General features: G+C 44.6%; 2 protein-coding genes across 2 annotated transcripts in view; both read right to left on the bottom strand.

Annotated features, from left to right (window-relative positions):
• Window positions 1-7248: 7248 nt before the first annotated feature.
• On the bottom strand, window positions 7249-17679 carry ZHX1 (zinc fingers and homeoboxes 1). Its single transcript, XM_060277647.2, has 2 exons — window positions 17200-17679; window positions 7249-10787 (listed from the first exon to the last, which is right to left on the bottom strand). Exon 2 carries the CDS (start codon window positions 10549-10551, stop codon window positions 7951-7953), a length of 2601 nt encoding a protein of 866 aa, XP_060133630.1. The 5' UTR covers window positions 10552-10787; window positions 17200-17679; the 3' UTR covers window positions 7249-7950.
• A 2412-nt stretch (window positions 17680-20091) lies between these two features.
• ATAD2 (ATPase family AAA domain containing 2) overlaps window positions 20092-26110 on the bottom strand; it is a 31166-nt gene continuing 25147 nt past the window's right edge. The window contains exons 25-28 of the mRNA XM_035125662.3: window positions 24073-24456; window positions 23193-23326; window positions 21918-22046; window positions 20092-20722 (exon numbers count right to left, since the gene is read on the bottom strand). Coding sequence (XP_034981553.2) covers window positions 20690-20722; window positions 21918-22046; window positions 23193-23326; window positions 24073-24456 — 680 coding nt within the window. The 3' untranslated portion in view covers window positions 20092-20689. The remainder of the gene's footprint in view (window positions 20723-21917; window positions 22047-23192; window positions 23327-24072; window positions 24457-26110) is intronic.

A 26110-nucleotide genomic window follows, 5' to 3' on the forward strand; every position in this document is an offset into this window, starting at 1 on the left:
TAAACCGTGGTCCACCCTAATCTGGAATATAGGGAGAACATAAGGATAGCCTTGTTTACCAGTGGCCCATTTAGTGCGCATCCTGTTCTCACAGCGGCAGACCAGATGCTTGTGGGAAGCCTGCTGCTGGTTTTTTATTATGTTTTGTACATTCCCCTCCCCAATTATCTCATAGCTAGCAAAAGTCAGCTCAGCACCCTGTGAAAAGAAATGCAGATGCAAAACTCTTTACAATGGCAGGTGGTTATTACAGCAGTGGAAATGGGTAATAATATATAAATGTGTTAAAAGGCCTCATTTTGCAGTATATGAAAACATGTCAAACCAACTTTTGAAGTGCTGAAAATGTTAAGAATTACAGACTGATCTAAGATCACAATTGGCCAAAAGAAAAAATAAAACACAAATGCATTAAGATTATAAGGGGATCCATCATAGCTCATGGTGGAGTTTTTGTTTTAATTACAAGTATTCAATAGAACCTACCTGCCACCCTGTTGTAAGGTAAAGGGACCCCTGACCATTAGGTCCAGCCGCGGACAACACTGGGGTTGCGGTGCTCATCTCGCTTTACTGGCCTAGGGAGCCGGCATACAGCTTCCAGGTCATGTGGCCAGCATGACTAAGCCGCTTCTGGCGAACCAGAGCAGCGCATGGAAATGCCGTTTGCCTTCCCGCCAGAGCGGTACCTATTTATCTACTTGCACTTTGATGTGCTTTCGAACTGCTAGGTTGGCAGGAGCAGGGACTGAGCAACGGGAGCTCACCCCGTTGTGGGGATTTGAACCGCTGACCTTCTGATTGGCAAGACCAACTCAACCACCAAATAACATTTCAGTAGATAGCTCGATCCTTAAAACATGTTGCTGAAACATATTCCCATTGTATTCAGTTTATAAAAGAAAACTATTGTGCATGCTCAAGTTTGTTCAGGAACTCTCTTGTGAACAAACAGATACTTGGATTTATTTATTTTTAAGGCAAAAATTATCATTGTTCAACAAGTTGCATAAAACAGACAGCTGTGTGAATACTGCAATCCATAGTCTGCATAAATAAAAGATGAAAAATACTGCAAACAATGTAGTATATGCAAAACTGCATAATTTATTCTGCAATTTTGGTGATAATAAATAATAATAATAAATCTTGGGAAACCTAACTGGACTTAACATCCTGCACCTTCTTTTACAAATCTGAAGAATCACAATGTAAGCAGAGCACTATAGATAAAGTCCACTTGCCAGGACCAGCCAAAGACATATTGGTACCTGAAGCAAACCACCAAATGGTACGCCCCTCCCTGCCAGGGGAAAAGGAGGTGGTGAAGAGCTACATCAGGATCTGCTGCCCCAATAGATCCTGCTGCCCGAAGCAGTCGCCTCATCTTGCCTCATGGGTGGGGAGGGCCAACCCTAACAGCCAGCAGACTTTTTTTAAAATGGATAATTTTGAAGCAAAGATAAAGCCTTGATTCTACAAAATATTTAGCATTCGTGCACAGGCTCTTGTTAGGACAGTGGGCCTGTTCACAAGCACTCGTGCGTTCATACATATGAAAGCCAACTATCCCAATTTCCAGTTCAACATGCCAGTCTTCTTCAGCATCATTTCAATATATCCAATTTAGGCTTTTTCTTTGCAAAACGCTTCGAGGCCAACTGACACGGCACGTAGGTAGCAATTGGGCATTTCAATAACTTGCGCCTTAAGAACTGAAGTGCTCTCTCTCTCTCATTCACACATTGAAGAATAATAGATTCAGGTAGGTAACCGTGTTGGTCTGACACAGTCAAAAATAAAAAATAAAAAATAAAAAATTGTCCAACAGCACCTTAGAGACCAACTAAGTTTGTTCTGGGTATAAGCTTAACGAACTAAGTTGGTCTCCAAGGTGCTACTGGACAATTTTTTTATTTTATTTATTTTGACATTGAAAAATAATCATGCAGAATTTTGCGGCAAGACTAGGCTCGCTCCTGGACAGCCTGACGTCTAAGCCCAAGGATTCTCCCCATCTTATTATGGGCAACAAAAAGCAAAGGCACAGGCACAGGGCCCTTTTAACGCCCTCCAAGTGTGAACAGCCAGAGGGGTTTCAGCCCCCCCTCCTCCATCGCACCTCAGCCATGGAAAGCAAGACTAGCAGTGCCTAGTACCCCCAATGGTTGTGTCCTGCCTTTTCTGCTGTCGAAGGTACTGTGACTCCGAACGCCAGTTGCTGAGAATTGCAACTTTTGCTTGCAGGCAATTATGCCCGTGCCACTCACAGGCCCTATGGAAAGCTCTGCCAAAGTAGGTGGGAGAGAGAGCCCTTTGATGGGGGTCAGTGTGCCTTGCTAGGAAGACCATTCAATGGGCGGTCAGTGTTGCCAGCCCTTAGGCAATGGCTCCATTAAGAAACACACACACACACACACCCGTTAAAAATCACATTGGCTGCCAGGCACATACAAGTTTGTGCATCCCAAGAACATGTTGGGAGGAATGGAAGGCTTACCTGTTTGTATGAACATGTTTTCTGGCTCTGTCCTTCCATCTTGGAGGGGGACACGCCACCAGCAAGCAGATATTATTTCCCCCAATGCTGCTATACGGGGTGGAAATATGGGGATGGAACATGAATGTACTCCAGCGACTGGAGTCTCTGCAAAATCTCCTGGCAAGAAAGATCGTGGGCCTTCCTAATGGGACCATGGCCACCCAATTGAGACTAGAATTGGGATTACCATCTATAGTAGCAAAAGCCCATACCAGGATAATTACCTACTGCAAATCCCTTTCAGAAATTCAAAACTCCCGATTTCTCTTTGTCAACATATTTGGCGCAGACTTTTTATTATTCCTGCAGTTGCCTTTGGGCACTTCTTCCTGCGATTCTAGCTGCCAGCCATGTCGTGTTTTCTTCAGCTGTGTGGATCAAGAGAGGGTTCGAAATAATACAAATCTCTTAAAGCGACAGACATCCGCTCTAGAAAACAAGCCACACCTACACAATTCATCGTATTGCAGATGCTTGTGTATAAAAGTCCACTGCAGCTTCCACCTTTTTATTAAAAAAAACCTGTATGTATGTACCTCTGTGCAAATCCTGATAAATAAGACACAGAAATAGCCATCAAGTTTACTTGTTTCTAATAACTTTTACTCTGTAAAATGTTTGGTCACTCAAAGCTATAAGCTTAAATCACATTATCAAAGAACACAGGCGGTTAAAGCCCATCTTTATATACCAAGAACATCGTTATCGGTACAAGCCAGATGAAAAATGGGTCACCAATTCTCCTTTCAATTAAATGTCTTCAAAACATTAAACTTCCCTTCTATGTAGCAGAATAAAAATGGTCTGTATTAAAACCAGATTCTCCCCACCCTCCTTTGTACAAGTTGTCATTGAACCAGTCATATTACAGTGCAGAACTTTTGCCGGCTCTGAAGAAGTGTTCATTTTTTTAAAAAAACTTTGGCACATCGTGGACGATCCAATCCTTGTGGCATATTCCAGTCCTGGGGTTCAGTCTGTCCAATTCCTTTCTTGCTTTCACAAAAGGTCAGGTAACTGACCACCATCATTCACAGTAAACCAGAGCAAGCCTGCCTCCCCCCCCCCTAAAAAACTTGTTTCCCCCTTCATCACTTTGGGAAGCAAGGAAGGGTGAAAACTGTGCACCAGTCAAGTAAAAACCCCAAAACTTTTGTAACAGCAGTGCTATTATGATAAACCAGGAAAAACAGATTTAGCAACTTGCTCAATTCTTTACTGGCAATTACCAAAGCACCATTCTCGTATCCCAAATAAAATCCCAACGCAGTATTTGCAAACTGCAAATCAGGATAAATAATATGCTTAATGTACGTACAGGAAAAGCGGCAGCAGTTTCGTGGAAGGAAAATCTTGGAACCCTTGAGGCACTCAGTGCAATTCTCTCACCCTGTATTACACCCCAAAACATTTCCTAGGAAAAACAGCAAATTGCTGAGCAGAGTTTTCCCAGAAATTAGGAAGAAAGCCACTTTGAAAAAGAGCAACGTAACAGGCAGCCCCACGCTTCATCTCGTCACAGTGCTGGTCGTCACCTCGCAACCTTGTGCTTGCAACGCTATCATTTTTCAATATTTTCCTTTTTAAGCGGAGTTGGGGAAAGCTGGGCTGTAAACAAATGCAAGCTGAAACAACATCCTACAGTTATCGCCAGGCCAAAGCAGCTTTGCAAAACAAAACAAAACGCCACCCCCCCCTTTAAAAAACAGAAACGCCATCACTACATTGGAGGGTTTATTTAATCAGTGCTAAAAATGCTTTTGCTGCTGGAAAGGGAAGTTGCTTGGGTCCCACAACACACTTGAACAAAAATAGCAAACGAAAGGCAACAGACTTCAAATATGGGGTTGATTTCTCTAGTGCAGAGTGGACAGTTCTGTGCGAGTTCCCCGTTGACCTCCAAACCCTCTCCTGTTTTGGTTGATGAAAGAAGCGAAGACATGGACCTCTCCACTTGGCATTTTTAAATCCATGTGCCCCTCTGTTAAACTTGCTCTTAAATTGGTGGTGATGCTTAGGGGGGGGGGGAACAGACATACATTGCCTCCCAATTTTCAAAAGCGCCCAAAATGTCTTAATAGGTGGGCTGTAGTCTGTCTTGTCAACCAAGAGAGAGATTTCGACTCAACCCGCTTTCTGAACCGACTGACTACATTTTAAATACATAGGCCTATTCCCAACAGCTCAACACAGGTCCGCCCCCCCCCCTCGAGATGCCGAAGTGCGAAACAGCCTGCAATTTAACAAACAAAAATTGCCGCTCATAAAGAAATGCCACAGAGAGGATTTATTTCCTATGGCATGCTGCCAGAACCAAAATAGCTTCAAAAACAAGTGCCAGTATCGATGTTCGCTTCCACTGAACTGGAATCATAGAGTTGGAAGGGACCCAGTCTTAAGTCCCACCCCCTTAAAGATGGCAAAATCCTCGGGAAGGTTTGGTTTTAACTGCATCATTTTCACAATGCTCTTCATGCAGATGTGTCCTAATGTGAAGACAGCAGGTTTTTTTAAACCATGCTGGGGGGGGGGAGGCCTAAGATCAAACCACCTGCTTCTGCTTTGAGGAGGGGAAATTTTTGTTACATGAAAGACTAAGGGAAAAATACTTTTGTGATTACTTTCCCACATTAAAAGCACAAAACACAGGAATCATGCCCTCTCCACAAAAACGGCGCAAGTCAACTGTGTCAAAACCACAATCACCAGCCCCTGTGCATAAAGCATTGAGAGAAGGGCTTGGATGTTGGAAACAAGTGAAAATGAAACACTGGCTCCCTGTAAACCACGGTTTGCACATCAGCAACTCTCCATCTCCCTTCCCTGACTGGCTTTAACCATGACTTAGCATTTCATATGTGCAAATACAAAACAACAGTCCTCTCGTAAACCACAGTTTGAAACGATAGTTTGGAATGAGTTGGTCCTAAGAAAACCTGGTTAACTGTGTTTAACTATGGTTAAACATGGAAGGTGTGGGTGGGTGGAGGAACACATTTATTTGAGGCTGGTTTTGAAGTTGTAAACCATGGTTTGCAGGACGTTAGCACTGCATCGGACCATGCCCGTTTGAAAGCTGGCTAATTTTGACAAATAATTCCAGTGCACGGTTTTTAAGTTGGCCTGTCAAACGCTTGGGAAAAGGCAGCTTTCTGGAGGCTAATACTGAACGCCACAAAGGATTTCCCCCCTAGCAAGTTAAAGGAAATAAATAAGGTAAAGAACTGAACTGGAAAGAAGAATGCTTGGCTGCGCTGCAAAGTTGCAGAAGTAATTGGCTGCCTGAATTAGTTACTGTGAAGTCTGGTTCAACTAGCTGTTCAAATTCATCTGCTCGAGCTACAACTGCAAAGGAAGACAAATGAGGCAACGCTGAACCACACAGGAGATTTAGCCACACGCCCAGTGCTGGAAAGGCAGGAAATGTCACAATTTTAAACCGTGTATGAATTCAAACACTGGCAAAGCAAAAAAAAGGCTGTAAAAATAAACCTGAAGTTATATGGATCTCAGGCTGCGCGCTCTCTCTCCAGCTTGCAAACCTGTTTCAAAGTCCCTAAAGTGGAGGGGTTGGACACACTGCAAGCTCCCGTTAACTCACATTTCTGACCGCCTGCCTGCTCTGCAACTGACTCCCAATCTGTACGTGGCTTGCAGGGGACCACACAATTTGCAGGGCAATGTTGCTGGACCACAAGGAGACAGGCCGCTGGTTCCTTTGTTGCGTTCTTTTCGCTCTATGCCGCTTAAAGCACAGCACACAAGACAAAGACACCTTGGGTTCCACCTGACCTTATCTGCTCGGTTTGCCTGGTTGCAGGATTACAGACCCAGAGCAAGTTCCGCTAGCTGAACTGCTTTGCTTGGTCTTATATATTATACTGGGCGGGAGACTTCAAATCCACGAGTTCCTTGACAGAGGGAATTTGGGAACCACCGATCTTCTCAAGCAAGGATTGCAAGTTCCAATCCAATTCTTGTCATTATTCCCATTCGACCCCTTACACCCGTTTTGTGCCTGGCAGAAAGCAAATGGCGCCCCTTCTAAGCTGGCAAACAGTGGCATATCTTCAATCACTGGAGTTGGACGGGACCCGGAGGACCATCTAGTTCAACCCCCTGCAATGCAGGAATATGCATGCAGGCATTCCTTACAAGGATCAGACCTGCAAACTTGGCGTTATCAGCACCACGTTGTAACCACAAGCTACTGTGACTCACAGGATGCTTTTTGGCATATTCCCCACGATAGACGGGATGCCAGCTGTGGCTTTCCAATGCTGCTGAACTACAACTCCCATCATCCCTGACCATTGGCCATGCTGCCTGGGGCTGATGGGAGTTGGGAGTCCCAACAATATCTGTTCTACAGGTTGTGTAGGCAGATTCTCCCCAGTCAAAGTTGCTTGACGGTGTGATGGGTTGGGAGAGTCACAATGGAGAAGTAGAAGAGATGATGTCTAGGCTGGGAACTGTCAGGCTCCTCCAGGCTAAAGTATTTGGCCATTGCTCTTTAAAAACCAAGGCAGCTGTTGTGTTGTTGTTTTTTTATAAGCTTTGCTCTTTTCCTTAAAAAAAGCCTGCTATACATATTTTGGGGACCTTTCTGTACGGAGGCAACCCATTATTGTTGGCGATTTCAAAAGAACTGCACGGTCAAAGACAAGTTTTGGTATTGGCTGCATTAATCATATCTAGTATTTAAATATGATATACACTGATTAGTTTTTAATATAAAAGCATACTTCCAACCCAAGCTCCCTGAACACAGCTAGAGAGACACATTCAATAGGACTTCTGTAAACCTAGCACACAGGCTTCGGATGTAACAAAGGTACTCCTTTTCCTCTATTGTCCTAAGAAAACACATAAAAACCGCAAGCCATCCTCGCACATTTTTGCTGCTATTTGCCCTTTGGTATCCTTTACCCCAACCCATCTTGTTTTTCTCTGGAAAAATAAAATAAAATTGTCCTTCTGCTCAGAGGGAGGAAAATAGACATGCAGTTTTGCAACATGAAGCACGTTTTTCAAACATCGTTTTTCAGTTAATTTTCCTACTGCGGTTAAGAGGATTCTTTATTTTATTTTTATTTTTTTAAAAAAGCATCTGCACCCTTAAAGGATTTTTGGAATCAAACATAAGGCCATTAAACCAACAGTCCCTCATGTGGTGCAGCCTCGCCAGCAGAGATGTGGAGGAGAGCCAAATTTGTAAATTCCAAATCCTGGAACTGCTTGTTCACTTCGGCCAACCAAGGAGCAAATATGCGATTGCTGCAGGAGTCAGTGACTCACTTCCCCCTTTCCAAAAGTGGAGGGAATCTTTAGGGGCCACCAGGACTGGACGGACAGCGTCAATCATTTGACACCGCACAGCCATGTCCCGCGACCAAAGAACTGGAACCTCAGTCCGATTTTGAGAGCTTACGTCGAACGTGTCGAGGAGGCTCCCAGTTGTCGCTGTCATCTGTTTCTTCGTCCTCCTCCTCAGCCTCGCCTTCTTCTTCATCGTCCTGCTCTTCCAATGGCTCCTCCTCGTCGTCTTCCTCCTCAAACAACTCAAGGCCCAAGTCGGCTCTCCTCTGCTTCTCCGCAAACCACTCCCTGACCTGCTCGTATCCCATGTGCGATTTGGCCACCAGCTCGTCAAGGTCCTGCTCGTTAAGGAATTTGTGTTTCAGGTAATAGTCCTTCAGGATGGCTTTTCCAGTTTTAAATTTGATGATCGGCGTCCGTTCCCAAGGCCTGGTCCGTTTGTTGGCTTTCGGCCGCCCACGAGGCCTTCCCCTCCCTCTGCCTTTTGGCCGTCCTCTCCCCCTCCGCCTCGAATAGCCTTGGCCATTCATACTGCTTGCATTGGGCCCTTGGTAGTAGTAGTACCATTTCAAGCCGCCATTTTTCCAGGCGTAACGCGTGTCTCCAAACCAGCTAACGATCTCCGGCCGGGGGAGCCTGGTCTCTTCTGCCAACTTGTCGTATTCTTCCGCAGACGGCCACTGCGTCCGGACGAAGGACATTTTGAGCATATGCAGTTGTTCTGGCGACTTCTTAAACAGCTTCCCCGACTTCTGGGCTCCAGTTCCTTCCCCACCACAAGCCTCAGCAGATGCTTCCTTCAAGCTTCCTGAATTACTTTCAGCCAATTCCTCGCTTTCGTCCTGCGGAACGTTCGGCTTCTTCTGTTCCGAAAACCAAGCGTCTATCTCCCGCCTGGTCAGCTTGGTCTCCGACCGTATCCTGTTCAGTTCTTCGTCTGTAAGAGCAGGGTTGTTGTGGAAACTGTCTTGGAGGACCTGCAGCTGCTCGGCAGTCTTCCCCTTAAATTTCTGGGGGCTGAGGTCAGAGGCATTCCAGGACGGCTTCTGCTGCGGCTGCACCATTGTCGAGGGCTCGTTTGTCTCGTCGCTCGAGTCAATCACAATGGTGCAGGAGTCGTTGCTGAGATGGTTATAGTGGTTGTGCTTCGAGTTCCTCTGGTTGTACCGGGTGTCACTGAACCATTTCTTGATCTCTCCTTTGGTCAGGCCTGTCGCTTTCATGAGCCGAACGATCTCTGAGTCGAGAGGGAAGTGGCTTTTCAGGTAGCTGATCTTCAGCGCCGTCAGCTGCTCCTTGGTCTTCTTCGTACGCCCCCCGACCATGTCCACGTTTGATGCCGCCGCCGCCACCTCCGATTTGGTAAGCTGAGGGGCCGGGACGGCAGCCACCTGCTTGGTTTCGGTAACGGGCTGAGTCGCTTGCACCTGCGCCTTCTGCAACTGGGCCGGGTTCGGGACTCCGGCCACCGTCAGCGCGATCGGGGCAGTCACCGGAAGTGTGCCGGCGCCCGTGACTTGCGTAAGCACCAGGCCCGGCTGGCCAACTATTTGGCAGGTCTGCAGAATGGAAGGCAGGCCGTTGCTGGCTGCCGAGATGTGTGCCGGAATGACCGTAATGGTCTGGGGGACAGTGTGCACAGTGCCGTTGAACTGCTTCCTCCTTGCTTCCTCCACCTCCTCCGGCGTCCAGCTGACGCCGTGCTTCAGGCGCTGGGCAGAGAACCAGATCTTGACCTGCTCCTCGGTGTATTTCGCTTGCGTGGCTAGAAGTGCGATTTCCGACACCGTCGGGTACGGGAACTTGTTGTAGGTGTTGAGCAAGAGGGGGTTGTTATCCAAAGCAGTGTTATAGGTCGGAATGCTATTGATAGGGATCAAGACTTTAGAAATCAAGTTGGAGTTCTGCGGAGACGTGATGGTAGTAATCACTTGCGCAGGCTGGATCACTGCGGTGGGGTTCACAACCGTGCTAATGGTTTCCGCCGCCAGCGAATTACTCGGGTTGGGGTCCGAAACGGCAGGAGCCGGTTTCTCTAGGATTTCCTCACACTCCGGGTCCGATTCGGCATCTTTCTCCTCTGTGGCACCATCCTCCGCTGCGTTGTGGAAAACGGCGATCCGCTTCGATTCGCTCTTATTCTTCATCCTTTTCATAATTGGGGTCTTGCTGATCGAGATGCCCGACAAATGGCCCTCGGAAGCTTCCGACTCCTCCGCTTTCTCCTCCTGGACAAAACTCCCATCAAAAGTGAGATCGTTCACCGTCTGCTCAAAGATGGTCTGGTTGTTTCGCTTCACCATGGTGAGCTTAAAGTTCTCCTCTCCGGGGTGGTATTTCATATTGTGCTCCGAAAGGGCGTCATACCTCTTGGTGACGAACTTGCACTCAAGACAGACATAGGAGGAGCTCAGTACGATGGTCGGGTGCTCGGAATCCACGTGGAAAGTAAACATATTGAGATCTGGAGTCTGGAAGGTACAGTACTTGCATTCATAACCCCCTTCGACTTTTTTTTTTTGCTGATTGTCCGAGTCTGCATATTCTTGAGAGTCTTCGTCACTCGAGACGCTCCCTGCTGGCGTGATCGCAGCTGGACCTTCTTCCACGTCAGAGACCACCTCCAAGTCTGGGTCTGGCTCACTTGCTAAGACCATGCAGGGCGTAGTGGATTTCCGCTTACTTGCCATTCTGCTGCGGCAAAGAGACCTGGCAGGTTTGAGTTGACGCGGCTCCCACTCCGTGTCAAGCTTCCTGGAGGATTGTGTTACGGTAATGGCTTTTGGTTCTCCGTCAACGCATGGCAGGTTCTCAGCATTCTTCAGCCCGTTAGCAGCATCCCTGTAGTGCAACAAGGCAGGACGGCGACTTGCAGTGCAAAGGATAAAAGAACAAGCAGCAGCTTCTTAACTTCGGTGTCTACCACCTGCATTTAGAAAGAAAGAAAAAGAAAGGTGATTTTAAAATGCATTGCTTCTGTTGTGTGAAACCAAAGGCCCTTGTACCTCTGGAATTGTATCTTCCTGCTGATCCTTTCAATCCATTTCGGTTCAGCCCTACCATTACAATTTGTTGTATTTGTTTTCTGGATTTTGCATTGGAGCCCAACGTGGCAATACTTAGAGCAGACCCACTGAAATGAATGGGGCTTCAGGGATGACCCCAACAGGACTAACACCCTCTTGATTTCAATGGACCTACAGTACCTCCAAGAATGCCTAATGTATTTTTATTTATTTATTATATTTGTACAGTTGTACCTCGGAAGTCCAACAAAATCCATTTCCGGAAGCCCATTCAACTTCCAAAATGTTTGGAAACCAAAGTGCGGCTTCTGATTGGCTGCAGGAAGCTCCTGCAGCCAATTGGAAGCCCTGTCGGACGTTCAGCTTCCAAAAAAACGTTCGGAAACCGGAACACTCACTTCTGGGTTTCGATTGTTCGGGAGCCGATTTGTTCGGGAGCTGAGGCGTTCGAGATCCAAGGTACGGTACAACTGTATACCGAACTTTGTCTGAAGATCTCAGGGCGGTTTACAGCATAAAAATAAAAAACACAAACAAGAACCAACCAAACCAATAACCCCTGCTCACACAAACACATTTAAAAGGACATAGAACGTGAACTCATTGAAATAAAAATCCAGGCATAGATTATGCTTCAGATACCACCCCACCCCTTTTGACCATTTGTTTAGCATAATTTTCAGCTAGATCATTTCTCTCTCATCAGCACTCATAAGTCCAGATCCAACTCTTTTAGCTACTGTTTTATTAATATTAGCAGCATAGAAAGCTGCCTTATACAGAGTCAGATCAATAAGCCATTTAGGCCAGTATTGTCTGCACTGAATGGCAGCAGCTCTCCAAGATTTCAGACACATAGTCCTTCCCGGCCCTACCTAGAGATGCTGCAGATTGAACCCAGCGCAAAAGATGTGTTCTACCACTAAGCAATGGCTCTGCACCCTCCTTGAATGCTTTGTCTGGCTGGAATGTGTCCTTGGCGCAATGATAATACCTCTTGGGTTGCCAGGACAGCAGATAGTGAGCAGTGTGCGAGTGGGTGTAGAAACCAGCCTTGTGCACAAGGATAAATCTTACGTTAATTACTTCCCCCCACTTTTGCTCTGGCCCAAGCCCCCGCTGGCACATGTGCCTAGAGAGTAACACGGTCCTTGGACTAAATAAATTGTTTCCCACCCATAAGGGCCATGTTTCCCAAACTTGGGTCTCCTTCTCCGGCCGCTTTTGGACTACAATTCCCACCATCCCTGACCACTGCTCTTGCTAGCTAGGGGTGATGGGAGTTGTAGTCCAAAAATAGCTGGAGACCCAAGTTTGGGAAACACTGATTTAGGGCATTACCCCCAAACCACACTGCTGCACCGCTGAACATCCTACAAACTCCGTCTTCTTCACATATGCTCCAGGCCAAGTACGTATAGGAATCAGGACAGTAAAGTAAAAATAATAATAATAAACAAACCCTGTGGGTTCATAACGTTTGTAGGCTTGTTTGCAAGAACCAGTTACCAATTTTTTCATCTAAAGCAGGCTTCCTCAACCTCGGCCCTCCAGATGTTTTGAGACTACAATTCCCATCATCCCTGACCCTGCTAGCTAGGGAACATGGGAGTTGTACTGTAGGCCAAAAACATCTGGAGGGCTGAGGCTGAGGAAGCCTGATCTAAAGTCTTGCTCCTCCATCACCACCAAATGGTTAATATGCAAGATAAAGTGACCAAACTCCTAATTGTCACAATTTCTACTTATGCAGAAAGTGATGCTTAATACTTTTCAATATGAAGCAATCTCTATCGACTGGATGCTGTTTGCAGGTCAGTTTTTGGACCAATGTATGCATGAAACCAAGGCTCTGATTTTAGTTGGGCGTGGGGTGGGAGGAGGAGGGAGAGGGGAAACAGTTTTAATAAACTCACGATATATAAGCTAGAGGGCCAAATGGCTCCTTAAAATAAGGTTACAGTCGCCCAAACTCAATTTCTAGTTGCCATTTCGGGGCAAGTTGGATCTAAAGTCTTATTTTTCAAATGATGGACTGACTGTGATTGATTATCAGCTAAACATCTGGCTAGTTCACATCACAACCTTGAGCTCGGTTAAGAACTTTGAGAACTTAAAGAAGAAAAGTCCCTTGATCCAGGGACAGTCCACATAGATATTGGCCTATTCTGACCTCTTTTTCTTAATGGTGACACAGATCATTCACAACCTAAGAATATTCTTCACAACTGTGAGCAGGGCAGTAGGATGGGGTAAGTGAAGACAAGCGACAACAATAATAAACTATAACGCTGGTCACTGCTCCTGCTTAAGCTGCACAGGAAAAGCATCTTGGTTCCTGAAATTTATTCTGACTGTGCAAATAAAACATAACTTCTACAGGGTGAGGTATTAGTGTGTGAAAACAGTAAAGATCCAAGGATCCCCATCCTGACACCCAGGCATCTTCACTTGGTCGCAAACAGATGCAAAATGAGTGCTCTAATGCCAAGTTATTGTTCCTTCCCTAACAGGAGGGAGGGCATGAATTTGGGGAACTGGTGATGGCTCAGAACCCACCACCCGTCACTCTCTTTCAACCTATGGCCGAGAGAAGTGGTTCAGGTTAATTCCACATACAGGTGAGTAAAGCATTCTTGTTAGATTTCTGTTACAGGTGTCATAGAACAGTGGTTCCCAATGAGTTTCATACGGCGAACCCCGTTTTTCAAAAGCCAAGCCACGGACCCCCTGCTTTTGAAAATGTTGGTAGTTTTTGTTATGTGAGTGGTGCCAATCATCCCCTCCAACATGTCCCAGCGCAATACTGGGCTGTGCGTTTTCCAGACTGCATGCCTCTGTTAGTTTTTGGGCACCCTGCAATCTCGCACAAGATGCATGCCTGGCTGCGATTTTGCACGTTTGGAGGTGCTGTGCGTGCCCCCCAAAAGAGGACGTCCCAGACAGTTGACAGGGGTGTGCCATGGGGATCCCCTGGGTGGGTTACATGCCGTGTTAGAAACTCATATATAAAGGCTCATCACCAAATAGCAGCTGAAACCTAGGTTGCAGTTGCCACAATGGTATGTCTAGGTGCCATTCCCGCCCCGCCCCCCCCCCCCCCAATAGTGTTTCTTATTATTTTTATTAATTTCATTTCTATACCACTTTATATTTTAAAGACTAAAATAAAAAAAATCCTTGGGGTCTGCACCATCAATTGGGAACGATTGTCATAAGTTCATCTAATCAGGACCTGCAGGTTAGATAATTTCATGGTACCACTTTAGAGATACCAAACTGCAAAGCTCACACTCTGTTTTATACAGGTGAAACTCGGAAAATTAGAATATCGTCAAAAAGTGCATTTATTTCAGCAATGCAACTCATTATTATTTATTTTTCTTTTAATTTTTACAAATTTCTTTTGGAAATTCCACAGTAATAAAACAAATAGTTACAATAATACAAAAAATAAACATCGCTATTACATTTCATTAATTACATTCCATTTATAATTGACCTGCCTAACGACAAATAATTACAATTACAAGAAATAAAGGCTTGACATACCTTGCTTTGCATGCCATGCATCTATCTCATATATTGGTTTCACCTTTTAAGTTGCATTACTGAAATAAATGCACTTTTCGACGATATTCTAATTTTCCGAGTTTCACCTGTATATATAAAAAATTATCCAGTAGCACCTTAGAGACCAACTAAGTTTGTGCTTGGTATAAGCTTTCGTGTGCATGCACACTTCTTCAGATAAACACTTCTTGCATGCACACGAAAGCTTATACCAAGCACAAACTTAGTTGGTCTCTAACGTGCTACTGGACAATTTTTCTTATTTTTTTATATATTTCGACTGTGTCAGACCAACACGGCTATTTACCTCACTCTGTTTTATTTCACTGGATGCATCTGACAACACAATGGTTGGCTGAAATGTGAGAGACCCAGTAGGAAATGTAGGTGGGCCTCAATGGGAGGTGGGGTGGGTGTGGGTTTTTTTGCCATCAAGTTCCGTGGCAAATGTCCAGAGTAGCCCCAGAGGTCAATCAAAGCCCAATATTCAATCTCTGTTCCCTCCTCTATTCAGAGTGGGGCAGGGGCGACCTGTGGTCCTTCAGATGTCATTGAACTACAACACCCAGCTGCTCCAGCCAGCAGGGCCAATGGTCAGGGATGCTGGGAGAGGTAGTCCAGCAACATCTGCAGGGCCGGAGGTTCTCCAGCCCTGATCTAGAGCCTACCCACTTATATCAAAGCAAAGTAGAGCATTTCATTCAAACAGTGATTAAGGAGGCCCACTGATTTGAGGCTATTGGGTGCATTGAATGCGCTCATTTTTAACACCTCCCTTTAGAAGCATCCACAATTCCTAAGATTCTCCGTGGAGACACTTACACTCTGGGACCTTTGGCTCTGTTGGGGGGGGGGAACAGGGGTCTCCTAACAATTCTCAGCACCCATAACAAACTACAGCTCCCAGAATTCGGGGGGTGGGGGGAAGCCATGACTACTTAAAATGATACCATAGTGCTTTGAATTGTATGGCGTCAATGTAGCCTTGGAGTAAACAATAATCAGATGGACCAATACGTCTGACTCCAATGTTGTGTGTTTTTTAAGGGGGTTCATGTGTTGCTTGAAGAAGGGGACAGGAAGGCAGAATGGTGATTTGAAATGGGGTGTCAGGAGAGGGTTAGGCAAGTGAATCTGACAGCAGAGTTCTGGGAAGAAGTGGCAGATGCACAAGGGAAGAGAAAAAAATCAAGGCGAGAGATGATAAAAGGTTTTAGCTGATTGGGCAGGCGGCTAAGGAACCCCAAAAGCTAAACCAGCCCAAGCAGCAAAGTGCTTATTGCTGAGTTCAGGTGTTCTTTCGGAAGCCTAGGGGATTGTCTGCAATTATAAACTTATTTTAAGTCTCCTTAGAGACTCCAGCGCTACATCCATCTGTTCTTGGGGGCAGGAGGAGGAACGTCATCTAACACAACGACAAGGGCAGAGGTATAAGGCAGCCTGAAAAATAAAAATCTTCATGTGCTCGCCGTACAAATGGTGCTGTAGTGTAGATTTAATTCAAGTCAAAAGGAAAGAGAACTCTGCAGGCTTGCACACAATTCCACAAACCTCCAAGTAGTTAACCAAAGAGGATAACTTGTTCACGCAAATTGGGCCTCTAAATCCTACGATTCCTGTACGCTTTCGTACAGTGGCTAGATGCTAGGAGGTCAGATTTAGAGGTTCAAATCCTTGCTTACCCATAAGGCTGAATACGCTTGAGCAAGCCAGGCTGACCTCACCCTCAAGAGGGTTGTTGCAAGATCGCCCCAGATTCCACCCCGGGAGGAATGGTGCAGCACAAATGTGACACATTTAATTTGGCTCGTTTAATTTCCCCGTAGCCTGTTGGTGAACACACACATACAGCTATGCTCCCCCCTTCGTGAGCCACTCCCTCCTCAATGTATGTTGTAAGGGGCAAGTAAAAAAACCAAAAAGCTCCCTGACTCCCAACCTAAAATATATATATAGACAGACACAACGGTTATCTGTACAATCTGTGCTAGATGAAATAATTGCACGCTGTGTTTTTGCAGGGCAAATGCAAAGAGAAATGGAACTGTCAAGGATCATTACAGGATGGGGGGGGGGGTATTTTGTTTTTTGTTTTTTTAAGTTAAGAAGCTCTCTCTTTTCACCACAGGGCCCAAATTTTGACTACCACCTTCACCTCTCTGCTACCCAGTTTCCTAACTCCTTCAGAAGCCCCATAAAGCCAAAACACCACATGCAAACAATAGAGGCCAGGAGTATTGACCAGAAAGCCTCAACAAATATTGAAAGATTGCCACCTTTCTTTCCCAACAATATTTATTTCCCATTTGCGATGAGAGCCATCACTTCAATGTGGTTTTCTTTTATTATTATTTTTAGTTACATTTCCCCAAAGATTTATCCTCCTAATTAGAGCAACTCCCATTTTCTCACACAGTGCCCCACAAAAAATAAAAATAAAATAAAGGGGACACCAAGCAGAAAAGAGGGTTTCTCATTTCCTCGCCCCATGACTCCAAAAGAGTGTTTTTTGAAGATCTGAAGGACAGGGGAGGCCAGCTCGCATCTCCTAAATGCCATGTTCGAAGGCGATGGCTGTGGGACTGCGTGCATGGAAGAAGAAAACGCTTTTGTAACTTAGCCCATCATTTATTTCTTTTTAAAGTCTGCTGGCCATTTCACGCCTGTAGGGACACCCACCCCTCTCGCCATCCCGCAACACTCACCCGGAAGATTATTAAAGAACAAACAAATCCCTACCTTGCAATATTTTTGCAAGCAGCTTTTAGAGACCTCTGCATTTCTGCTTCTTCAGTGCAAGTCCGCCATCTTGCATTAAAAAAAAAGAGAGACCTACTGCACTTTTTAGGGGGAGGAGGAGTAGCGATGCTTTGTGAACTTTGAACTGGAAGCCAGCACTTTAAAGAATAAGACTTTTTTAAAAAGAGAGAGAGAGCGCAGCCCACCGCCCTCGTTCACTTTCCCCCCACGCAGCATGAAAACTAGAGGTTCGTTCCTCTCCCTCCCTCTACACCCGATGACACCAATGGATATTTTCTATTTAAAAAATCAATAAAATAAAAGCGATGGGGGGGGAGAGAAGCGCCGCAGCAAACTGCGAATGTGTGCAAAAGTCTCACATTCACTCATAGGCAACCCAGAGAAAGGAGCCGGAAGGAACGGAGGAAAAAGGGCGGAGCCAATGGAAGCCCTGCAAGAGACTCCCTTTCTCTCCCCCCCTTCAACTCCTCCTCCCCGAACTGTGGGAAACGAGGGAGTGGGTGGGGTCACAGCCCCAGTGGCAAGCAGCGGACCCAACAGAAAGCAACCCTCTGATTGGCCGCAGAGAGACTTGGCGCTGGCCATAGGGAATTGCGCCGCCAGGGCAGGGGAGGGTGAAAAGCGGAGCAGCACGTGATATTTTTTTATTTCTACTTAATGCACCTGCGTTATTTGCGCCACCTCTTACGCACATGCACGAGGGTCTGCCTTTTAAGTTTCTTAAGAGGAGGCGTGCAGCAGCTCAAGCCTTTCTGGGAATTCGTGTGCTACTCTCTAGGGTGGTTAAAAAGCAAAAACAAAACTGGTGGCAAGAAAGCGCTCTGCTCGCGCTGGATGGCGATGAGCGCCCTGCTTTATCTATATTCCATAGAATTACAGTTGGAAGGGATCACTGAGGGTCCTCTAGTCCAGCCCCCTGCAATGCAGGACTCTGTTGGTTTTCAGCCGTCGCAAAAATCAGATCAGTTTGCAAAGGGGTGGAGGGAGCGTCGTTTGACATAAGAGCCATGCGGGGTCGGATCTTAGGTTCATTAGTTCAAGTTTGGGGAAGTCCACAAGCTGAATATGGAGCACATATATGCTGGTGTTCTCCCGCTATCCAATGGTTTGACTAACTGCACATTGTGTGAAGCATTTCCCTTTGTTCCAGATTCTAGTATTGTTGCTCAAGAGGAAAACACTACTGGCTTTCCCCACACCCTCCATGTTATATACCTTTCATGGCTCATTTTTTCTCTGCTAAAAAATCCCCAGTGTAGCCTTTCTCCAGCTGCTTTTTTCTATTGCATTCCCATTGTAAATAAAAACAAAGGCAGAAATACTAAGAGTATCCATTGGCAATTGTCAGCTGACACAAAGGAATTTGGCTGCAGAACAGGGGAGGCAATATTTGGCAATCCCTCCCTGCTGTGGAGAGTCCCCCCAATGTCAGGAAGGTATACTGCCTCCACAGAATGGATTGCTAAAAATCTCCTCTCCCCATTCCACTGATAGGATTGTTTACCATCAGCTCATAGGCATCACATCCAAAGTTTAAAGCTTAACTAACACCTGGGATGCGGGTGTAGCTGTGGGTTAAACCACAGAGCAGATCAGCTTGCAGATCAGAAGCGGCTTAGTCATGCTGGCCACATGACCTGGAAGCTGTATGCCAGCTCCCTCGGCCAATAATGCGAGATGAGTGCCGCAACCCCAAAGTCTATCATGATTGGACCTAATGGTCAGGGGTCCCTTTACCTTTAACACCTGTTAGGCCTACATCTGATTTCTTTACCAAGGAATTGTAAGATCTGAACTAGTAAGACAGGAAACAATGCCTTAAGATATGCCTGTCTTCCTATGCTTTCTACACATTTTCTCAAACTAGGACTGATTTTTCATGTGGTGCTCACCCAGCACAAGTACAGCATATACAGAGTGTATTATATATGAGTGGCACAAAACTGCCATTTCTCCCTTTGGCTAATGTGTTACCATAAACCGATCAGGCAAAACACATATGCAAGTGGGATGAGTTGAAATTTCATGCCCCCTCCCTTCATTCAAAAACAGCTACTCCAGTTTCCATCGGACTCATGGGAAAAGCTGGGGGGGGGGAGAGAGAAAGAGGATGGCAAGCATCTGTCTAGCAAGGGTTGAACAATTTTGTGGCTACTACTACGCTCCATCACTGCTGCTTGAGCTGTCCCTGCCAAAACCCAAAGCTCCCTCAAATACTGTAGGTGCTCTGGAGAGAATTGTCTAGTATGCCAAGCAGATGTAGAATCATAGAATCATAGAGTTGGAAGAGACCCCAAGGGCCATCCAGTCCAACCCCCTGCCAAGCAGGAAACACCATCAAAGCATTCTTGACATATGCCTGTCAAGCCTCTGCTTAAAGACCTCCAAAGAAGGAGACTCCACCACACTCCTTGGTAGCAAATTCCACTGTCAAACAGCTGTTACTGTCAGGAAGTTCTTCCTAATGTTTAGTTGGAATCTTCTTTCTTGTACTTTGAATCCATTGCTCCGTGTCCGCTTCTCTGGAGCAGCAGAAAACAACCTTTCTCCCTCCTCTACTTCTGTCGTAACATAGCCATAGAGAGAAGTGCATCTGACTGGGTGCTGCCTGTCACTGAGGCAACTAGCTTGGCTAGAAGCAGGAGCTTTAAAGCACGTGGGAGTTGAGGTCTTTCCCAAAAGAAAAAGACGTAATCAATCCTGACTAAGGCCATTCACAACAGTAAAAGCAAGGTGGGGGAGGGAAGGGGGGAAGCTGATAAGAGCTGGGATTTATGAAAAAAGAGAAACTACAAACAGGAGGGGGGAAAAGAAGGGATTGATCCATGTCTTAAGCTGTAATAGTAACTTTAAAAAGGTATACCAGCCAACTTTTAAAGAGTACAGAAATTTATTTTGTCCATTAAGATTTAACATATTCTTGTATTATACAACGAAGAGATTACAGATTGTATTAACACGAGAATTAGTGCAGTGATAGAAATATAGATTGTGTTAAAAACTTGAGGAAATAAGAAAACTAGAATGTCCATCACTCATTTAAAACCCATGTGATATTAGACCAACTATATATATTTTTAATAGAGGTTCAACATATATACATGATTTGATTGAAAAACATTTTGACATAAATTAGTATTCATTTTACAGAGAAAAGTAGTGTAATGTGTGTAAATATTTTCAAAACTTTAATGAAAACTTCCACCAAACTTCTTCTTTCTTTAAAGAACACACATTAGCACTAGAAAGTTACAAACTTATTTTCAAACCCCAAGCATACTGTATGAAGACTGTTAAGGGTGGACAGATCACTTGCATCCTTTAGCTCATTCATCCAGCTTGTTCAATGTCTATGGCTTTTACACCCATATTGAGTTGAATCAAGAACATTTAGGCTTGTTATATGCAGGTATTTGATCCCAAATTAATAGGGGATAACATTTCAAACTAGAAGATTTCATTAGCAGGTTTAAGTAAAGGCTGCAATTTCTCTTGTCATTTCCTGAAAATGAATAATAGCATCAGTGACAAAACTGAACAGCATTTTATTAGGTACTTTTCTCCAAAGTGAATTTATAACCTAATTATATTCTCCAGATGCGATGTTTGCAGATTTACATTGTAAGCTTTCAGTGGAAAGAGCAGTCTCATCTATTGTATTTCAATTTAAGGTGAGGAACAATAATTGTTGGGAGAGTTCTTATTTTAGGTATTTTAGGCTTCATTCACGTATCAAAATAAAACATTATTAATAGCTTACTGTGACTGCACAGATTTGAGTCACTTTCCCCCCCACATGCTAGGGGTGGGGGGAGCAACAAATACCAGGAACTGTGTTTCATTTATCATACAAGCTAGCAGGCAGGAGTAAAGTAGGCTAGATCACTGGACTTTAGTAGCTATATTGTGCTTTACATTATGTTTGAACTAATTGCTCTTTTATAATACATTAAGGCCTAAAACATTGCACCAAGAGAAGAAACATCATGGTGCATCTGTAGCAGCACAACTGGATGCCTTCACCTGCCCCACCTATGACAAAATATGTCTCTCGCGTTGGTCTCTACAGACACAGCAGGTGCTTCAACCTTCCAACAGCTTGACCTCACCCCCAAAGGCACATTCTTCCACTGTCACCAGACACAGATGAATGCCAATGCCAATTTTACACCCCCACATTCAAAATATTTGGTCCATATTGTCTAGATCAGGATACTTAACAGGGACAGAGTGGTGTGTCTGTGCATATGAAATACAAAATGCTTATTTAAAAAGCAGTCGTATTTCCAGTTCTCAGTGATGCTTTAAAACTGAGGGGAATCAGTGGTAATGGAAAAGCATTCACAGGGAAAACCCAACTGCCATGGAATAACCCATCACACAAGGACACAATATATGCTAATCTGAGTGGTACTATAGAAGCCAACAGAAGCCAACATAGATTGTAAGTAACACAAACATCTTAAGTAAAAACTGGCATGAACGACTATAACCTCAATTGAAAATTGCAACATGGAGTCAAATGCTTCAGTATATTTGTGAAGTTTGACTTAATCTCAGTCTGCATACAAAAAGTACATTAAAACAGACTAATAGAACAGTAGTAAACTTAATGTAAAACACAACAAATTGAAGTGTCTTGGTATCTATAAAGCAATGCAATGGGATCACAAGAAAACACCCGTAACATATCATACCTGCAACAATTTGGTTTTGTCATAGTCCTTGCGATGTCGATAAATACATTGGCTGAGCAAGGCATAAAGTTTTTCCAACTGAAGTATAGTGTAGTTCCTACTTTTCTCAGTAACAGTTTTCAGCAATACCTGGAAAAGATGAGATTAAAACAACAACAATCCTTTTTCTTTATTCTCTTAACCACTGATTGTACAGTGTTGTAATGAACACATTGAGACATGACGTACAATGTAGAAGTCTAAGTGGCTGGTGCATATATAAGCATGATGTATCTTAATTTCTCTATTCCCATCCACACTGCTACAAGCTCTTTAAAATTTAGATTCCAATTTGGGTCAAAGAAATACTAAGCTTGCATGAATTTCAGTTCACTAGACTAGCAACAGTGAGAGCAAAAATGGAGGCAGTGAGAGATTTTACTTTCTTGGGCTCCTTGATCACTGCAGATGGTGACAGCAGTCACGAAATTAAAAGACGGCTGCTTCTTGGGAGAAAAGCAATGACAAACCTAGACAGCATCTTAAAAAGCAGAGACATCACCTTGCCGACAAAGGTCCATATAGTTAAAGCTATCCCAGTAGTGATGTATGGAAGTGAGAGCTGGACCATAAAGAAGGCTGATCACTGAAGAATCGATGCTTTTGAATTATGGTGCTGGAGGAGACTCTTGAGAGTCCCATGGATAGATCAAACCTCTCCATTCTTAAGGAAATCAGCCCTGAGTGCTCACTGGAAGGACAGATCGTGAAGCTGAGGCTCCAATACTTTGGCCACCTCATGGGAAGAGAAGAATCCTTGGAAAAGACCCTGATGTTGGGAAAGATTGAGGGCACTAGGAGAAGGGGACGACAGAGGACGAGATGGTTGGACAGTGTTCTTGAAGCTACAAACATGAGTTTGACCAAACTGCGGGAGGCAGTGCAAGACAGGAGTGCCTGGCGTGCTATGGTCCATGGGGTCACGAAGAGTCGGACACGACTAAACAACAAAACAACAACAGACTAGCAACAATGTCTTAACAAATGAATTGCAGCATTTATTTTCCAGCTCTGATGAAGGTTGGGAATTGGAGCTTATTAGCAACAAAATACTACTTGAAGATAATTTAAAATAAGTTAATTGCTCAACTCCTGGAAAGGAATTTTCTGCCAGTTTTTGCCATATTACTTGCCCCAAAGCATGCACCCATGGCATCTGAAGCCACACATTAACCTAATTTTTAGATGCATTTAATCTCTTATTTAGTATTCAGGAGGAAGAGAATGTGTACATACATTAAGTTTTCCATGGTCAACAATGAGTGGTGGTGTCTGCTCTGAAAGAATCTCCATAGCTTTCTCAACACTAATGAGATGTTGCTGTTCCACTTGAGAACGCCTTGCACGAGTCATGCGAAGCATACATACATCTAGAATAACAAAAACGAAGCTAGAATAAGAACAACCAAATAATCTAAGAAAAATGAAAAACATTCAGTGGAAGCTGTTCGACAATGGAAGCAATTACTTCCAGGTTTTTGGCGTTCAAAAACTGAAATGTTTGGCTTCCGAGACACTCAAAACCGAGCCCATGTTCTTTCTCACTAAAAAATATTTCCACAGAGTAGCAGAAACAGATTCAAACCAGAAGATTTTTAAATACAACTGTTTCATTTTGTAATTTGATCTATCTACGTAATATGTTGGCCTTGTTCTAAGTTCCCTATTAGGTCACAACAGCTAAGATTTTGCCAGGTAATTATGAAACCCATTAGTTCTATAACAGGGTCAATCCTGTGCCCATTTACTTGATGCAATTCCCACTGAGTACAATAGGATTTACTCTCAGCTAAATGAGAAAATGTGCCATTCAAATCTAAGGCTAGGGAGTCTGTATCTGCAAAGTCGCAAGAAAGGTAACTTAAAAAACACAAGAATTCAAACATAAGGTTTTGAACAAGTCAAATTTGATGCATTTGAAATGTCTGCTCCAATTAGCCTGGCATGATCAAAATTTCACTGAAAATTTCACCTTGCTTAACTGTTTTGCAAATATTTCCAGAGTTGATGGTGTGGTCATCTCACATAATTGCATGTATGTGGGGATGGGAGAATAATTAAGTAACTAAAGGAAATTATGTATTCAGATAATGCCAACAGATGACTCTCCACTTACCATTAATATCCTTATTTAATGAATTCTCTGTTAGATCTCCATTACATCCTCTGTTTTGCTCTGAACAGTCAGTATCCTTGTTGTTCTCCTCAGATCTACACTTAGCACCATTACTGGCAGATTGATCACTCCCATTCTCTGTATCAGATTTGTTTTCAGAGCTATTTGTGTGCTGGTCCGGAAGCACAGCTTCAGATTCTTCCACTTCCGTTTGTTCCATGCTGGAGTCATGATTTCCAATGCATTCTTCTCCTTCACTCTCCACTTCATCTTGCTCTTCTCCCGGAGCTTTGTTCTCTTTATTGAAATGAGAAGTCTTCTTCCGCTTCGCTAGGTTACCCTGGCACCATCGACTCTTTCTTCTGAGTTTTCTCTTTGATAAGACTACAGCAAAGGCATAAATCATAATATAAAAACATATTCAAGATATTAAAAATAGTTTCATGTTTCCTAAATAAACACAATGATGCTGTTTATGAGGACCAGAGTCTTCCTGTGGAGAAGTGGGAGAGAGGGACAAGAGGTGGGCAAGTATGGGGGATACCCTGTGTCCTGAATGGGGTAACTGTGCCCCTAAAGGACCAGTTGTGCAGCCTGGGAGTCATTTGGAGCTCACAGATGTCCAGGGTGGCTGTCTACCAGCTCTATCTGGTACACTGGCTGAGACCTGCCTGCGCAGTGTCTCGTCATAGTGGTACATGCTCTGGTTATCTTTTGCTTGGACTACTGCAATGCATTCTACCTGGGGCTACCATTGAAGGTGACTTGGAAACTAAAATAATCTAGAATGCAGCAGCTAGACTTGTGGATGGCAGCAGCTGCCGAGACTACGTAACACCAGTCCTAAAGGATCAGGTTCCCAGTATGTTTCTGAGCACAATTCAAAGTGTTGGTGTTGACCTTTAAAGCCACAAACAGCCTCGGCCTTGTATACCTGAAAGAGTGTCTCCAAGGTCCAGGTCGGACACTGAGGTCCAGCTTCAAGGGCCTTTTGGCAGTTCCCTCATTGTGAAACATGAAGCTACAGGGAACCAGGCAGAGGGCATTCTCAGTAGTGACATCCACCCTGTGGAATGCCCTCCCATCAGATGTCAGACTGATAAACAACTATTTGACTTCTGAAAGCAGGGAAGTTGTTCAGGAAAGTTTTTAATGGTTGATGTTTTATTGTGCATTTAATACTTTGTTGGGAGCTGCTCAGAGTGGCTGGTGCAACCCAGACAGATGGGTGGAATAATAACAACAATAGGAGATGGCACTTGAGACAATGGCATAAAGTAAAGATATTCTGAGACCAGAATTCATTACAGTGGTACCTCGACATCCAAACGACTCAACTTCCGAAGGTTTCGACTCCGAAGTCGACAACCCCGGAAGTCTTTTCGCTGCGCGCGGTCACCGCATGCGCAGAACGGGCACTCCGACAACCAAAGAACGGATCGTCTTCGTAAGTTGAGGTACCACTGTATCCATGGGCGTAGGCAGGGGGGGCAGTTGCCCCCCTAGAAGCAGGGCCGCTGGCCAGCCTGCCCCGCTGCCCGCCTGGTGCCGTCTCCCTTCTCCCTGGCTGGCTGTGGGGGGCGGGTGGAGGGAAAGCCCCAGAACCGCGCAAAGTGTTTGGCTGGCTTTCCCTCCACCCGTCCCGGCGATCGCAGAGGGGGTCGGAGCAGCCTGATTTCGGGCTGATCCTGGCACCCCCTCACCCCTGAACGGCCATGGCTTGCCTTGCCCCCCCCCCCAAGTTTTCATCCTGGGTATGCCCGTGACTGTATCTCATACAAATATCATTAAGCATTACTTAACACAATTAAAATTCCTGATTATGTGTGTTGTCCTTACATTGGGCTACTATCCAGCTAAATTCTACTCAGAGTAAATCCATTGAAATTTATGGATCTAAGTCATGTCTATTAATCTCAATGGGTCTACTCTGACTCACATTGGATACACCCCATTATCTCTCCTGTTTAAAGACAAGACTGACAACATAAAATCAGTTCAATACTTGTTTGTTAAGTAAGAAATAATGTAAGTAACA

The sequence above is a fragment of the Zootoca vivipara genome, chromosome 8 (genome assembly GCF_965207765.1).
Source record: "Zootoca vivipara chromosome 8, rZooViv2.hap1.1, whole genome shotgun sequence".
Lineage (NCBI taxonomy): Eukaryota > Metazoa > Chordata > Lepidosauria > Squamata > Lacertidae > Zootoca > Zootoca vivipara.